This window comes from Oncorhynchus nerka, linkage group LG28 (assembly GCF_034236695.1).
Source record: "Oncorhynchus nerka isolate Pitt River linkage group LG28, Oner_Uvic_2.0, whole genome shotgun sequence".
In the NCBI taxonomy this organism is placed as follows: Eukaryota; Metazoa; Chordata; class Actinopteri; order Salmoniformes; family Salmonidae; genus Oncorhynchus; species Oncorhynchus nerka.
Window position 1 is genome coordinate 22511068 of NC_088423.1, and position 16161 is coordinate 22527228.

A 16161-nucleotide genomic window follows, 5' to 3' on the forward strand; every position below is an offset into this window, starting at 1 on the left:
GTCTCTCCTATCATTGCTATGCAGACGACACACAATTAATCTTCTCCTTTCCCCTTCTGATGACCAGGTGGCGAATCGCATCTCTGCATGTCTGGCAGACATATCAGTGTGGATGACGGATCACCACCTCAAGCTGAACCTCGGCAAGACGGAGCTGCTCTTCCTCCCGGGAAGGACTGCCCGTTCCATGATCTCGCCATCACGGTTGACAACTCCATTGTGTCCTCCTCCCAGAGCGCTAAGAACCTTGGCGTGATCCTGACAACACCCTGTCGTTCTCAACTAACATCAAGGCGGTGGCCCGTTCCTGTAGGTTCATGCTCTACAACATCCGCAGAGTACGACCCTGCCTCACACAGGAAGCGGCGCAGGTCCTAATCCAGGCACTTGTCATCTCCCGTCTGGATTACTGCAACTCGCTGTTGGCTGGGCTCCCTGCCTGTGCCATTAAACCCCTACAACTCATCCAGAACGCCGCAGCCCGTCTGGTGTTCAACCTTCCCAAGTTCTCTCACGTCACCCCGCTCCTCCGCTCTCTCCACTGGCTTCCAGTTGAAGCTCGCATCCGCTACAAGACCATGGTGCTTGCCTACGGAGCTGTGAGGGGAACGGCACCTCAGTACCTCCAGGCTCTGATCAGGCCCTACACCCAAACAAGGGCACTGCGTTCATCCACCTCTGGCCTGCTCGCCTCCCTACCACTGAGGAAGTACAGTTCCCGCTCAGCCCAGTCAAAACTGTTCGCTGCTCTGGCCCCCCAATGGTGGAACAAACTCCCTCACGACGCCAGGACAGCGGAGTCAATCACCACCTTCCGGAGACACCTGAAACCCCACCTCTTTAAGGAATACCTAGGATAGGATAAAGTAATCCCTCTCACCCCCCTTAAAATATTTAGATGCACTACTGTTCCACTGGATGTCATAAGGTGAATGCACCAATTTGTAAGTCGCTCTGGATAAGAGCGTCTGCTAAATGACTTAAATGTAATGTAATGTAAATGGTTCAAACATGCAACCTTTGGAATCAGAGACAGATGCTTACACCCATCCGCAACATCTTAGCAAAACCAAAACCTACTTGTTAGTAACAGGGCTCACTGTTGCCCCCTGTGGCTGTTTTCCACATCATCTCTGGACGTCCTCAGACATGGATGGACGTGGAATACTGACTTGTATCACGGGTGACCTGCCTGGTCATAACACTGCCATATGAACGAAATGAACAAATGACAAAGCTGACATCATAGAATGCTAGCCTGGACGCCAGTCTGTCTCTGCGTTAGCTAACATGCTGTTGCCTAATGAGAAACAGTTGGGTACCCAGGCTAGCGGTATGTAGGCATTAGAGAGATTTCAAAGTGTGAGCAGTGCAGTCATTCTTTACATCAAGATTCCACACTTTACAAACAGCTTATCTCTGTCAAAGCATAAGAAAGGGGGGGGGGGGGGGTGGATTAAAAAGAAAGCTGGATGAAGTGAGACAGGTAACGTCAGCGGAGACATCTCAGCTGACATATTTACAGTATGGAAACCATAGAAAACTATGGCAACCACAGACACAAGATCATCAACAGATGATAACAGATGTTATGGATCAAGAGGGAGTTGGATAAGGGTAGGTAACATAACATTCAACATACATATTCATAAAAAATGAAATGCCACAGTAAACGCCGTGGACAATATGTACAAACCACTGTGTAAGGAAAATAACAAATAAAATACATTAGCCATGTGTGGATAAATGTATATAAGAAAGAAAATAATCAAATTGAAAACACACATAGCCCAGAAATAAAGGAAACACATTCCGTTTCATACTCTTTACACAACGTTATCCGCTTTCACGCTAAAGTGCCAATCAGAGACAGACATGGGTGAGATAAATGGGGGGATTGATTGGGTGGTTGTCTCAGACAGCTGTAAGCTCAGCCTCTCAGCCTCATATTTTGTGTGTGTGTGTGTAGTTGCTATCTGTGTTTGAGTGTATTCTGTCTCAGTCCCATTACAGAGGTCCGTGTGTGGCCTGGTACTTGACCACTATGTTTTTGGTGCGCCCCAGCTCTCTCCTCAGGTCGCCCACCTCCATCCTCAGTGCTGAATTCTCTTTCTCCAGGAAACCCGCTCGGATGGCGATCTGGTTCTCTTTGAGCCGACGGGCGTCCCGTGACCTCTTGGCAGCCACATTGTTCTTCTTACGCCTCACCCAATACCTGTCATCCTGCTCGAGAGGTGCAAGGGAAGAGAGTGGGGAGTTAGAAGAGGGGAAATGTCCCACTGGGCAAAAACTGATTGAATCAATGTTGTTTCCACGTAATTTCAACCCAAAAAGTCTGATGAAGTTGAATCAACATGGAAAACTAATTGGATTTGCAAAAAGTCATCAACTTAAGGGCATTTCGTCTTTTTTGACCCAACTTTGAACTTAAATCCAATGACGGTGAATTGTTTAGTTGATTTTACGTTTAATGTGAATTTGTTGACAACTCAACCAAATGTAAATCAAAACTAGATATCGAACGGCCTTCCGTGCCCAGTGGCACAGTTAATTATAAACTCCTGAGAGCTAATTTATAAACGTTGCCTATGTACAAAAAACCCAAAACATTAATGTACCAGTTTTCACGCAAAAGTTGGCATTTATACAAACTGAACTTGAAGTGAGAATGTGCTTAGCTTCCCACAAACTTTAGAATATGCACAACTTTTAGTGGTTAACGTATTGCATTGCAAGCAGGCAAGAAGCCTGGTATTTTATGCAAATGTGGGATATGATGACATACTTACTCATAAGAAAAATATAATAACAGGATTCAATAATATACCGTTAGTGAGAACAGCGAAGATGCATTTTTTGCATCCTAAAGTAGTTAGAAAAAGGCATCTATAGTACATTTGGAAACTATTCAGACCCCTTCGCTTTTCACATTTTGTTACGTTACAGACTAATTATAAAATTGATTAAAACATTTTTTTTCTCATCAATCTACACACAATACCCCATAATGACAAAGCATTTTTAGAAATGTTTGCAAATGTATTAAAAATAAAAAACAGAAATAGCTTATTTACATAAGTATTCAGACTCGACATTTTGCTCAGGTGCATCCAGTTGCCATTGATGATCCTTGAGATATTTCTACAACTTGATTGGTGTACATCTGTGGTAAATTCAATTGATTGGACATGATTTGGAAAGGCACAGAACCTGTCTACACAAGGTCCCACAGTTGACAGTCAAGTCAAAGCAAAGACAAAGATCTGGGGAAGGGTACCAAATCATTTCTGCAGCATTGAAGGTCCCCAAGAACACAGTGGCCTCCATCATGCTTAGATGGAAGAAGTTTGAAAGCACCAACACTTTTCCTTGAGCTGGCCGCCCGGCCAAACTGAGCAATCGGGGGAGAAGGGCCTTGGTCAGGGAGGTGACCAAGAATCCGATGGTCACTCTGAAAGACCTCCAGAGTTCCTCTGTGGAGATGGGAGAACCTTCCAGAAGGACAACCATCTCTGCAGCACTCCACCAATCATGCCTTTATGGCAGATGGAAGCCACTCCTCAGTAAAAGGCACATGACAGCCCGCTTCAAGTTTGCCAAAAGGCGCCTAAAGGACTCAGACCATGAGAAACAAGATTCTCTGGTCTGATAAACCAAGATTGAACTCTTTGGCCTGAATGCCAAGTATCAAGTCTGGAGGAAACCTGGCACCATCCCTATGGTGAAGCATGGTGGTGGCAGCATCATGCTGTGGGGAAGTTTTTCAGCGGCAGGGACTGGGAGTCTAGTCAGGATTGAGGGAAAGATGAACAGATTAAAGTACAGAGAGATCCTTGGTGAAAATCTGCTCCAGGGCTCTCAACCTCAGACTGGGGTGAAGGTTCACCTTCCAACAGGACAATGACCTTAAGTACACAGCCAAGACGAAGCAGGAATGGTTCCGGGACAAGTCTCTGAATGTCCTTGAGTGTCCCAGCCAGAGCCCGGACTTGAACCCGATGGAGAGACCTGAAAATAGTTGTGCAGCGATGCTCCACATCCAACCTGACAGAGCTTGAGAGGATCTACAGAGAAGAATGGGAGATATTCCCCAAATATAAGTGCACCAAGCTTGAAGCATCAAACCCATGAAGACTCAAAGCTGTAATCGCTACCAAAGCTGCTTCAACAAGTTACGGGTATGAATACTATGTAAATGTGATCTAATTTTTTTATACATTTGCATTGTGTGTAGATTGAGGAGGGAAAAATAACTACTGAATCCATTTTATAATAAGGCTGTAACGTAACAAAATGTGGAAAATGTCAAGGGGTCTGAATACTTTCCCAGAGCACTGTATTTCCTTTCTATGATCATTGCAGAATAAATCATGTTTCTGACTATGATGGTTTCATACTTGCCAAGTAGCTTATAGGCCTAGAACGTCCCATCTCTCATTTAATTGGACCCACTTTAAAAAGGTTAAATAGAATAAATTCCTCACCACATTTTCTGGCCATGATGGGTTCATATTCTTGAAGAAGCTTTAACCTACAACAAGTTACCATGGCATCTCTCATTTCATTTGGCCTATTAGACTATTGTTTCAAGTATTTTGCTCTATGCATCCAAAAGGGAGCGCAGTTAATATACAGTAGAATTTAACAGACAGTTAATATACAGTAGAATTTAACAGACAGTTAATATTTTGCTTTGAAGTGCGTAGGCTACCACAGTAGGTTTTTTTTCTTTTCGAGTAGACATACTAGACAATGTATAAAAATTTGCGGCCAGTGCAGTATATTTAGGATTGGGAAAAAGTTCACGCAAAACATCACCGATTTCAAATGATCCGTTTACAGTTCCACAGCAATTTCCAATAGTTTTTCCTCTTTCAGAAACTGTCAGATACAGCAAATGTTACTGTAAAAATGTAAAACATTCTACCAACACCTCCAGAGACATTTGAGCAAGTTGGCCATTGCTATTTCCTTTAGAAACTAACTTGGCCTAATTCCAGTCATTCCAAAGTATACAGTAAATTAGGGCATTACTGTCACTATAAAAGGTGGAGTTTTAATGCTCATTCATGCGTGCATAGTTTCAGCACCGGCCTGATTTTTAATGGGCAACATGTGTATGCATGTTATGTGCAAAGTTTATAAATCTCAATATTTGTGTGCAGTCTTTTTAGAAATGGCACAGGCAGATATTTAGTGTGAAATGTACACAACGGTTATACATAAGACCCCAAATGACCAATATTATAATTTTAAAAAAACTCACATATTTCATATAAGCGGGTTAACTGGATTGGTAGCTTTAGCCAACTTTCCATTGGCTTGTTGCTGTGTACCAAAACAGTTGCCTAAGCAACACTGTAAAGGGGTTGCCATGAATTTGGCATTATCTTACAGGCAGCTGCTGGTGAGTAAAATGCTCTAATATAAATATGGTATCAAAGCAAGTACTGGGCAATGACACACAGTACAATACCGTAAAATTTAACAATGAAAAAACGCAGTGGGACTGGCTTTGAGGTCCAGAGTTGAGTTTGAGGGATCTTTAAAGTATATTTTAAATGCATTCTTTGGGATATTTACCTGGTACCAAAACAGGTCAAACACTGTAAAGGGGTTACATTTGGCAGTAGTTTACAGGCAGCTCGTAGCAAGTCAAATTATGCATTTCAAATTACAGTACACCTACTGTAATATAAATACAGTATCACAGTACAAGTACATCATAAAATTGGCTGTATTATATTGTAGAAAAATGTAATGCCTCTGTAATCAGAATAAATTATGAATGGATGAATGAATTAAAGAGGGGAGGGGTTTGTATTTTACTATAATTACAAGGGATTGGTGCAAGCAGGCTGGCTGCTTGATAAAGTGTTTACACATTACAGAATATTTTGTGTTTTATATCACTTGACCTTCTAGGGGCCTTAAAGGCTTCCAAACTGGCAGTAACTAAAAGGCAAAACACAGCAAAAAGCTGAACAATTTAAGGTTTAATACTTACTGCCACTCTAATCTGTCATCTATACATTTTCAATAGAGGGAGCATTATCACATGTGAGCTAAATTGGTACAGCATTCTCACTCCCGGGTGCAACAATTATAGCCTCTTAAAAGGCACACCTCAAAATACGTTAATGAGCCAGAAACAACAATACCATGCACCCACTAGTGGTCAAAAGGTCCAAAGATACAGTACGTTCACTCCGTGAAAAATCACTCTGTGAAATTACACATCCATTTGCTAACATAATGCTCTCCCATTAGAAAATGACCCCTCCTCTCTCTCTCTCTGGCAGCCAGTGGAGTTTTCCCCATAACCTTTGTATGCCTGCACAATCAGCTTTCAGTCAATGTACTAAAACCATGCATGGATCCACCTTTATGTGAACAAACTTAAAAAGGCAAATCCCCTAAGTCTCTCACACTCACAACCTTGTTTTCATATGGCTTTAGTGTTGTTGTGAAACCAGACTATAATCAGTATTAATGGCTCTCTGTCTACATGCCATTCATTCACTGTGATTATCATCTATAAATAATAGATGAGTTATGACCAACTCTACCTGTTACATAATCAGGGATAACACAGCGCTAAGTAATCTGATAGATTAGATGACACACACACCTTCATGTCATCAGGGAATAACACCTTGCGAGCCTTCTTGAACATGGGCTGTGGTTTGAGCTCCTCGGGGGCAAACTTGCATTTGCGGGGGTCGAACATCTCCTGTCCCGGTACACTGGACAGGGCCAGGTCAGCAGGGTCGGGCTCATAACTCATCGGCACCTGGATGGACTCTGGGTCGATGGGGCTGGGAGTGTTTCTGGATGGCAGGGCTAGAGAAGGGGAGGAAGACAACAGGATGTTAGAGACATGGAAATAGGCTAGAGAAATGTATTTGATAGAATGATAGAAATTGCCTCTGCATACTTTTTGGGTTGGTGTGTCGGTTGAAAGTAATGCATTCATGACATTCATGAAAAGTGACAAATTGAAAGTAATGCATTTTTATTCCCAGCACCACAAACAATTGCACTGTTATTATAATGTATCCAGTAGTAGTGGCAAACAGTGGCCACCATGGGGCACAAGACACAAAGCTAACACTCACAACCTACACCAAAATGTGTCATTGTGTGAAACATACCAGTGTGAGTACCTCATTCCCCCTCCAATTCCCATCCAAAAATCAACTCTGAACCAACTACTGGACAGAAGCACATTGGTTCTAAAATGGGTATGTGGACAGGGCTCATATTATAAATCTCTATCCACTTGTCTCTTGTCTCATTATGCATGTATGTATCTATTTGCATTGAGTGGAGACTGGAGGCCAGCTGGTGTGAGATGGAAGAGAGAGAAAGATAGTGCCAGAGGCCCTGCTCCTTTTCAAATGACATCTGAACCTCATTCTCAAATCAAAGTTTATTGGTCAAGTGCACAGGATACAGAAAAGCCCTACAGATCTGAACCTGATGTGACGACTAGGCCCTTCTCTAACTGAGCTGAGGTATAATAGTTGTATAGAAAACCTGTGTTTTTTATTTGCACTTGTATTCAAATTCAGATTCACATTTAATTTATAATCACACTAACAAGTGTCCAGGAGGTGTACTTGTACTTCAAGCTGCCTCGCGCTACAGAAACAGGAGACAGCCTCCTGCCTCTATGGGTTGTTCTGGCTCGGACAGGGCTTACTTGGTCAAGACTTTCTTATCTACTTAACTAACCGCTACCTCAGGCTCAACTGCTACCAGAGAGAGAGTCGGCTGGTGGACGAGATTAATCACACTGATTCGGTCTGAGATTTACAGTATCGATAGATCTATACCTAGCTCAGCTACACAGGGATGTACAGAGACAGATTTGACCTCCAGTGCAGATAAAGATTTCACTTCAATCAAGAGAAGACAACATATGCTTCTTAGAAGTGAGTAAAGCACCTGCTAATCAGAAGTGCCTGAGGCGAGTGACTAAGGAACAGAACATTACACTAATTAGCTAAAGGGATGCACTGAAAGAGATTTGACCTCCAGGTGAAGATTTCACTTCAATCAAGAGAAGGCAATCTGCTTCTCAGAAGTGTCTTAGGCTGTGTTTACACACGTAGCCTAATTCAGATCTTTTATTTGCATACCTGATATATATAAAAAAAATGGAATCAGATTTTAAATATTTTCAAATACCCCAACATTTTAAGGAATTGTTTACACAACCACCCTAAGAACCCAATTCAGATTTTTATTCATATCAAATATTTTTTTCTGACTGTCAACATTCAGTTTTACATGTGACCAATATCAGATTTGCACATTCACACTGATCTAGCCTCTGAAGTAGCACACAGATGCAATGCTCATTTCCTGTCACTGTTCTAGGGTGGTTGTCATGGTAATGAACGGTAATGTGCAAAACAAACACTCCAGAGTAAAGAAATCTAACCTGAGCATCCAGACTGAAATCAGGACAGAGCCACATGGGCTGCCTGTGTAAACGCAGCCTAATTCGGATCTTTTTTTCACTAATTGGTCAGATCAGGTCAGGTCTTTACCCAATAATTGGGCAAAATATCAAAAGTGGGCTGCCTGTGTAAACACAGCCATATAGATGTGGGTTAACAACTGCCTCTCTGAAGAGAAGTAGTTCAAATGAGTGACTTACAAACAGAACATTGCACAAATTAATCAAGTTAATTAAGCCTTGTTCAAACTGCAGGCCTTAATGCTCAAATCAGTTTTGGAATAAGTGACCAAATCGGATCTGTGTGTGTTCAGACAGCAGTCATTTGCTGACATGGCTACACTCTTTGTCATAGTAATATCGGGTGTGAGCGCAGAGGTGTAGGCTGATTGGTGGTGGTGCTGAAGGTGACAACAATGTCTGCTTTGAATGTTCAAAATCATAGTGTAAGAACACTTTTAAAGCCTTGAAGGATAAGATAATCCAACTTTTAAAACAAGTCATTTTTGGCTAGCCACAGCAGTCTATCTAAGTGGCTGTTGAGCTTTCTAGCACATTCACTCATTTGTTTGTAAACAATTAACACGCTAGTTAGCTACCACATGTTCTTGTCAAACTGTCAGAGTAGCTAACAAGCAACAAGATATGCTACATAACAATCTAAAAACCATTAGAGGGCAAATAAATCAGATTTGACCGCTCAGACAAGTTTCTCGGCCAGGAATCAGAATTGTATCAGATTTCAAACCACACCCCCAAACATCTTCCCGCAGTGGTGGTAGGGGATGGAAGAGAGTAGTCTGACTGGCCTACATGCTGTGGTTGGTTATTGTTGGTCCATATGTCGTATAGGTTAGATCAGTGGTTCCCAACTCCGGTCCTCAAATATCCCCAACAGTACACATTTTTATTGTAGCCCCAGACAAGCACACCTGATGGAACTTGTCAACTGATCATCAGGCTCTCAATGAGTTGAATCAGGTGAGTTTGTCTGGGGCTACAACCAAAATGTATGCTGTTGGGAACTGGAGGACTGGAGTTGGGAACCACTGCATTAGATTCTACAATGTGGGTTAGCTGGGTTCACGTGAGGTACCCCTGCTCATACTTCTGATCATGTCCCAGTTCAGGTAAGTAGAGCACAGTATGTACCTAAAACACAGATATTACGCAGAGACAAGCCCAAGTCCAGGCAGCCTGAAGCGGGTTGTCTGCATTCTGTGTGCAACACACTTACGGGTCACACCATCACAACATCTGTTGAACTTCACACCTTTTCCATTCTGGGTTTGTGGCCTCTTCTAAGGAACCTAATAAAGCAGTCCTACACTCTATTCGTACTGGGCCTGCATTTTAATGGGGGCACAGACACTAAGGACTGTGACGGATACATGAGTCATCTTTCCCTTCTCGTCTATTTTTATGTTGACATAATTTGTTCTGAATTCTGACACACTCAGAATGCATTGGTTGGCTCATCCCAACCCAAGGCCAAGTATGAAATGAACAGACAGCTCTACATTGCATCTATTGATTTACTCATCGATTACGAGGTGACAATAAAATATGCTGCTGGACCCCTCGAGGTGACAATTAATACGATTTAGAACTGCAATAGCAACTCTCATAAAAGTGGTCCTCTGTGACTCAGCTGGTAGAGCATGGTACTTGCAACACCATGGTTGCGGGTTTGATTCCCACGGGGGACCAGTGTGAACATGAATCCACTCACTACTGTAAGTTGCTCTGGATAAGAGCGCCTGCTAAAATGTAAAAGTAGTGTACATCTAACACCTTACTAACATGGTGACTAGCAGGTGTATTGTATTTTCACTTCAAATGATTGAGATTAGTATGATCGCAGAGCTTAGGGGGAATATTTTCCCTAGTGACAAAAGGCAGGGAAAGGATGAATTTGATGGTGTACTGTAGGCGTGAACATTCTTGCCCCTGCTCCTCCTTGTTTTCCTGTGTGTTTTGGTATGTATGCGAAGTGTGCATGTGTGTGTTTTACACACCTGTTCTGGTAAGACTACGGAGACAGTTCTGTGCGCCCATGCCTGTGTGTACCAACGTCGATGCGCTGGCATGGCTGCTAAGGTCGATCACTGAGGGCGACGGTGTGGTCGGGGCTTGTGACCTACTTGACGTCTGGTGCTGGGACTGCGATTGGTGTGATTGGTGCTGGTGGACGGCGGTGGCGAGATCAGACGGAATGCCATTTTCCGACAGGAACTCGTCCAGATCCATGTACTCCAGCTGGAAATTGTCCTCATCGTAGGGGAGAGTCTTGTTCCACAGTGTGGGGCCAAGGAAGGCTGACTGTGGGGCACTCCTCTCCTCATCCAAATTCTTCTCCTTCTCTCGCTCCTTCCCAAACCCTAGAGAGAACACTGTTAGTACCAAGACATATATTTGTTTTTTTTTAACAATGCTGCTCTATCACAAGGCTTGTATTATATTGAATATGCAGCATATTTATTTCAGTTTATTGTATCTGTAATTTGGGAGAATAAAGTATCCGCTATGGCAGGGCTATTCAACTCTTCCCTTGTGAGGTCTGGAGCATTCTGTTTTTTTGTTCTACCTGATAATTAATTGCACACACCTGGTGTTCCAGGTCTAAATCAGTTCATGATTAGAGGGGAACAATTAAAAAAAAGCAAAAGCAGTGGAACTGGCTTTGGAGTCCAGAGTTGACATTTTGAGGGCTCTATGGTATCCACCAGCTCATTTTCAGGGTTAGCTGGTTTGGATAACTGTTTTTTGAGGAGCAAAAAAGCTAGTATATGGAAGTGAATCCCTGTACCTGCTTTAATAATGTTACTTCATAACAATATCTATCACCCAAAGTATCATGCTTGCAATCAATGAATCCATTGTACCAATATACATCACTGACAGCCACTGTGTTAGCGATATGATTAAGTACATTAATTTAGGAGTAAAAAAGTGAAGGGATAGTTCATTGCTAGCTAATTAACTTGTCAAATGTTTGTCAGCTGACTAATATCTGAAAACATAGCTACTGTACTGGTGGGGATGGTTTGGCCAAATACAGATATGCACACCTTGGAATTTCCTCAGAAAATGATTCCAAGTATGTGACCAGGTAAAGACAATGAAGCAAATCATTATCAATTTGATCGAACATTTCTAAAAATCCATGTATAGCCTAGGCCAGGGGTATTCAACTCTTACCCTATGAGGTCCGGAGCCTGCTGATTTTCTGTTCTACCTGATCATTAATTGCACCCACCTGGTGTCCCAGATCTAAATCAGTCCCTGACTAGAGGGGAACAGTGAAAAAACGCAGTGGGACTGGCTTTGAGGTCCAGAGTTGAATTTGAGGGATCTTTAAAGTATATTTTAAATGCATTCTTTGGGATATTTACCTGGTACCAAAACAGGTCAAACACTGTAAAGGGGTTACATTTGGCAGTAGCTTACAGGCAGCTCGTAGCAAGTCAAATTATGCATTTCATATTACAGTACACCTACTGTAATATAAATACATCTAATTTTATTGGTCACATACATAGAAATGCGTTATCAAAGCAAGTACTGTGTAATGACATACAGTACAATACTGTAAAATATTCTGTTTTATACTATAAAAAGGTCAATACTACCGTAATCGGAATTCATAAATGGATGAATGAATGAAATTCATTGAGGGGAGGGATTGTTTGTATTTCACAGTATTTTATTGTAATTACATGGGATCGATGCAAGCAGGTTGGCTGCTAGGTAAAGTATTTACACATTACAGTAGGTATATAAATGAATATTTGGTGTTTATATCATTTGTACTTATAGAGACTTTAAAGGCTTCCAAACTGGCAGTGACTAAAGGGCAAAACAGACCAAAAGGACATAGCAAAATGCTTAACCATTTGAGGGTTAAAACTAGATGCCAGTCCAATCTGTCTCCTAGACACATTTACAGGGCACTATAACCACATTGCACATTCATCTTCTGCACATCTATCTCTTCAGTGTTTAATTGCTATATTGTAATTATTTTACAACTATGGCCTATTCATTGCCTTACCTCCCTTATCCTACCTCATTTGCACACACTGTATATAGACTTTTTAAAATTGAATGTATTGACTGAATGTTTGTTTATTCCATGTATTGTGGTATTCCTGTGTTGTTGTTTGTGTTGCACTGCTTTGCTTTATCTTGGCCAGGTCCCAGTTGTAATTGAGAACTTGTTCTCAACTAGCCTACCAGGTTAAATAAAGGTGAAATATATATATATATTTTTAAATAGGAGTTCAAATTGTACAGCATTCTCACACACAGATGCAACAGATATGGCCTCTTACAAGGAACGCCTAAAAATATGTTAATGAGCCAGAAACAACAACACCATACACACCCAATAGTAGTTAAAAGGTTTTTGGCACTCCAAAAATACTGTACTGTACTGTATTCTGTGTGGCGGAATAACAGTACCATTCGAAATACAGCAATTCTTTGCCCAGGCCACAACATTTTCTCACAATTAACTATAATTTACAGTATGCTGCAGTAAAAAGTTTGAGTATTTTACTGTTGATAATACCCCAAATTACCGTATAATTGACAGTTTTCTGTTACAGTGTAGATACAAGTAACTTATCCTCTAAATAAACTACACAAAAATACATAAATAAACAATGGAATTTAAAAGAAAATTATATTTCTATACAAATTAGAATAATTTCAATTTAAGTTTACGTTGTTATATAGACTTGGAACATAATATAATAATAAAAAATACTTATTTCTTACCTTCATTTTGGTGTTCATGTTTGAGGAAGGGTAGCTTCATGGGGTTCTCCAATAGAGACTTCAGTACGCAGTGATTCGACGCAGGTAGAAAACTTGGATTCACCGTGAGATGCCTGGACATTATTTTATCCATCACTTCTTCCTTTAGCTGTAAAAAATGCACTAAATCTGGTCCTGGGGTATAATTATGCAGATAGGCTAATACAAAATATTAAACAAAGCAAATAAATCTAAATCACAAGAATAGGTCGATTTAACCTGTTCAATTAGCCTAGCTGGAGAGAAAAATTAACTCAGTGGGCAGATTGCGTGCAAAGCTGGTTCCAGGGCCACCGGCTATTCCAAAATCGGCTGTCGTCTGCAGCAGAAGACTGATAGCGTTCAAGAAGACAGATAGCGTTCACCCATTCCATTCATACCATATGTGAGAACCGAGGTATGTGACGTCAAACCCTGAGAGATACCGCCCCTCTTTCCTCGGGTGTGTGCGTGCGCGCGCTCGTGTGTGTGTGTGTGTGTGTGTGTGTGTGTGTGTGTTTCCCGACCAATTCATCATTACAATGAAAGAGGCCAGTGTTAAAAAGTGATTAAACGCCACTCGGAAGTTCATTCCGGTCTTTATTCGGTCTGTCGTGAAAGTTACCTATGTGCTACTACAGTATATTATAATAGACATAGTCTTATGCCCTGTGGCCTATAATTTATCATAATGTTTAACAGGGTTCAAAGAAGCAGACATTGCAGGGCTATTCATCACCAGAATGCGCACAGAGAGTAATAGGCCTATTGGCATAATATCCGAGTTTGTGTGTAGAAAATCTAATTAAACTGTTATAACATTGTGTAGGCATAAATTGGCCCTTGTTTCATAATAGGTGCAAGGTGCCATCCGTTTTGAATCCCTTGTTCTCTATGAGAAACGCATCCTCATATGTGAAACACATGACAGATTCGCTTTAAATTAGGCTTTGATTTGTTCCCACATACATACAAGAACAAATGCATTTTGAGACTATTTAAAAGCGCTTTCGTCATATTTCAAACGAGGAACTGTGAGAGCGCATTTTTTTTTTATACAGAGCGCTTTTTTCGTCGGTCACGCATTGAACGCACGGAACAAACCCTGTTCACCCAAGAACAGAGTGGAATGATTGGTCACGTGCGTGGGCGCGGTTGACCTACTTTTGCCCAATAGCAGAGCGAGATATCCTGCGCTCGCTGCTCACCCCCTCCCTAGCCGGTTCTCACATTGAACCCCTCATGTGCCTTTGCCCGGGGAGAAAAACAACTCAATCTCACACAGTACTGGGGAATAAAAAAGGGTCCATACTCCTTGAAATAAGCCGTTTAGGCCTACAAATGAACAACTGCAGGATCCTCAACCTGAGCGCTGTCTTCTGCTGTCAGAATCCTCAACAGCACCAGATCAACTGATCTCATCACAGCAGTAGTGGTGCGTGGGTAAAATTACTGAGGAAACCAAGCCAGAAAAAAAGCCATATTACAAACTTTTTTGTGGTAATTGCTTGTTTGCTCTATAACCTGGTAATTCATCTGCCTTGCAATCGTGATATATAGGCCTAATGCCGAGAAAATTAGAAGACACAGTCTCAGAATGAATTCAACCACACCTTTGTTTTAAAACAAAAGCGGAGAGCAACTGTCCCATGAAGTCCACAAAGCATATTGCATGTAACAAAGAGTTACATGACCTACAGCATGGTCAAGCAAGTTAATGTTTCCAACAATTTCAGACTACTAAACAACTATTGATTTAGAACCATGGAAAGTTATCAAATGTTGCAAAGAAAACAGGAGCTGCTTCCATTATTTCAGCATCATTTCATCTTCGACATCATCAAATCACCTGTCTAATACAGTGACAATTAAAATATATCAAAAACAATGTAGTCCAATCAACATAAGCTAAATATGATGTGACTGTTCATGGTACTGATTTCTGTCTGTCTGTGTGTGTTTGTGTGTGTGTTCGTGCAAGTAGAAAAAAACATGTTGACACCCTACTTGTAGAGAAATGCCAATGCCATCCGCCTCTCTTTCATGTTGACAAAACGATCTATGACTCTGTTATACAGTACATGCTTTTATGTTTTGTTGTCCTAGGCTAGCTGGCTAAAAATCTTGCTCGCTAGCCTAACTTCCTGTCATGGGCAACGTTAGCTAGTTAACATTAGCCTTCTACATCTAGCTACATATTGAACTTCCATCCTCTCAGGCCAGGGGCACAATGTATGAATGTATGGTTAGATCAGAATCGGCGTTATAATCATTGGCCAGTACGGACAATGAAGTAAAACAACAATTCCGAATCCCTAACTCCATCCATGGAAATTTAGGAAAGAGACAATTTTAGCTAGCTAGCTATCCACCTGAGGAGATGCAACAATTCAAGTTGTTTCTGTCAAATCCGTATTGCTCTTGATATGATGTGATGTGATTGGAGTGAAGCCAAATCCAAACTGGCTTCCCATGATACTTTTTTTTGGTGCACCAGGACCATTCACAGTTGAGCTCACTAAGTTTAGCTCAAGTTGGCTATTATTGGCTATTATGATTGGCTATTATTTTATACTTTTTTATCAAGGGAGGCCAAATGCTGGCAAGCTTCACTTGAAATCAATGCTACGGGCACTGTTTTACTCGCTTGGATGCTTTCTCAAGTGAAATACATTCAGACTCTTGTGAATTGAAGGAACATTATAAAACACAGAGAGACAAAAGATAAATTACTTTTTTTAAATGTATTGGCCCATTTTTTGTAGAAGTATTGCCTCCCTTGCCATCCATGAATACACCCTACTGCATCACAGCAATCCTTATTCCTGGTGGAATTACACTTAGGCAGAAGAGGCAATTGTCTCAGTCCTGGACATAATGCAAATAATAAATCA

General features: G+C 41.3%; 1 protein-coding gene across 1 annotated transcript; it reads right to left on the bottom strand.

Moving 5' to 3' along the window:
• Positions 1-1365: 1365 nt before the first annotated feature.
• hlfb (HLF transcription factor, PAR bZIP family member b) lies at positions 1366-13666 on the bottom strand. The gene is made up of 4 exons (XM_029640138.2): positions 13250-13666; positions 10486-10848; positions 6632-6843; positions 1366-2223 (listed from the first exon to the last, which is right to left on the bottom strand). Exons 1-4 carry the CDS (start codon positions 13380-13382, stop codon positions 2008-2010), a joined length of 924 nt encoding a protein of 307 aa, XP_029495998.1. The 5' UTR covers positions 13383-13666; the 3' UTR covers positions 1366-2007.
• Positions 13667-16161: the final 2495 nt, after the last annotated feature.

Coding starts and splice junctions, on each gene's coding strand:
- hlfb (XM_029640138.2), bottom strand. CDS start 13,382: ATGGATAAAATAATGTCCAGGCATCTCACGGTGAATCCAAGTTTTCTA. Junction 10,849..13,249: donor ACATGAACACCAAAATGAAG/GTAAGAAATAAG, acceptor TGTTCTCTCTAG/GGTTTGGGAAGGAGCGAGAG. Junction 2,224..6,631: donor TATTCCCTGATGACATGAAG/GTGTGTGTGTCA, acceptor CCTCTCGAGCAG/GATGACAGGTATTGGGTGAG.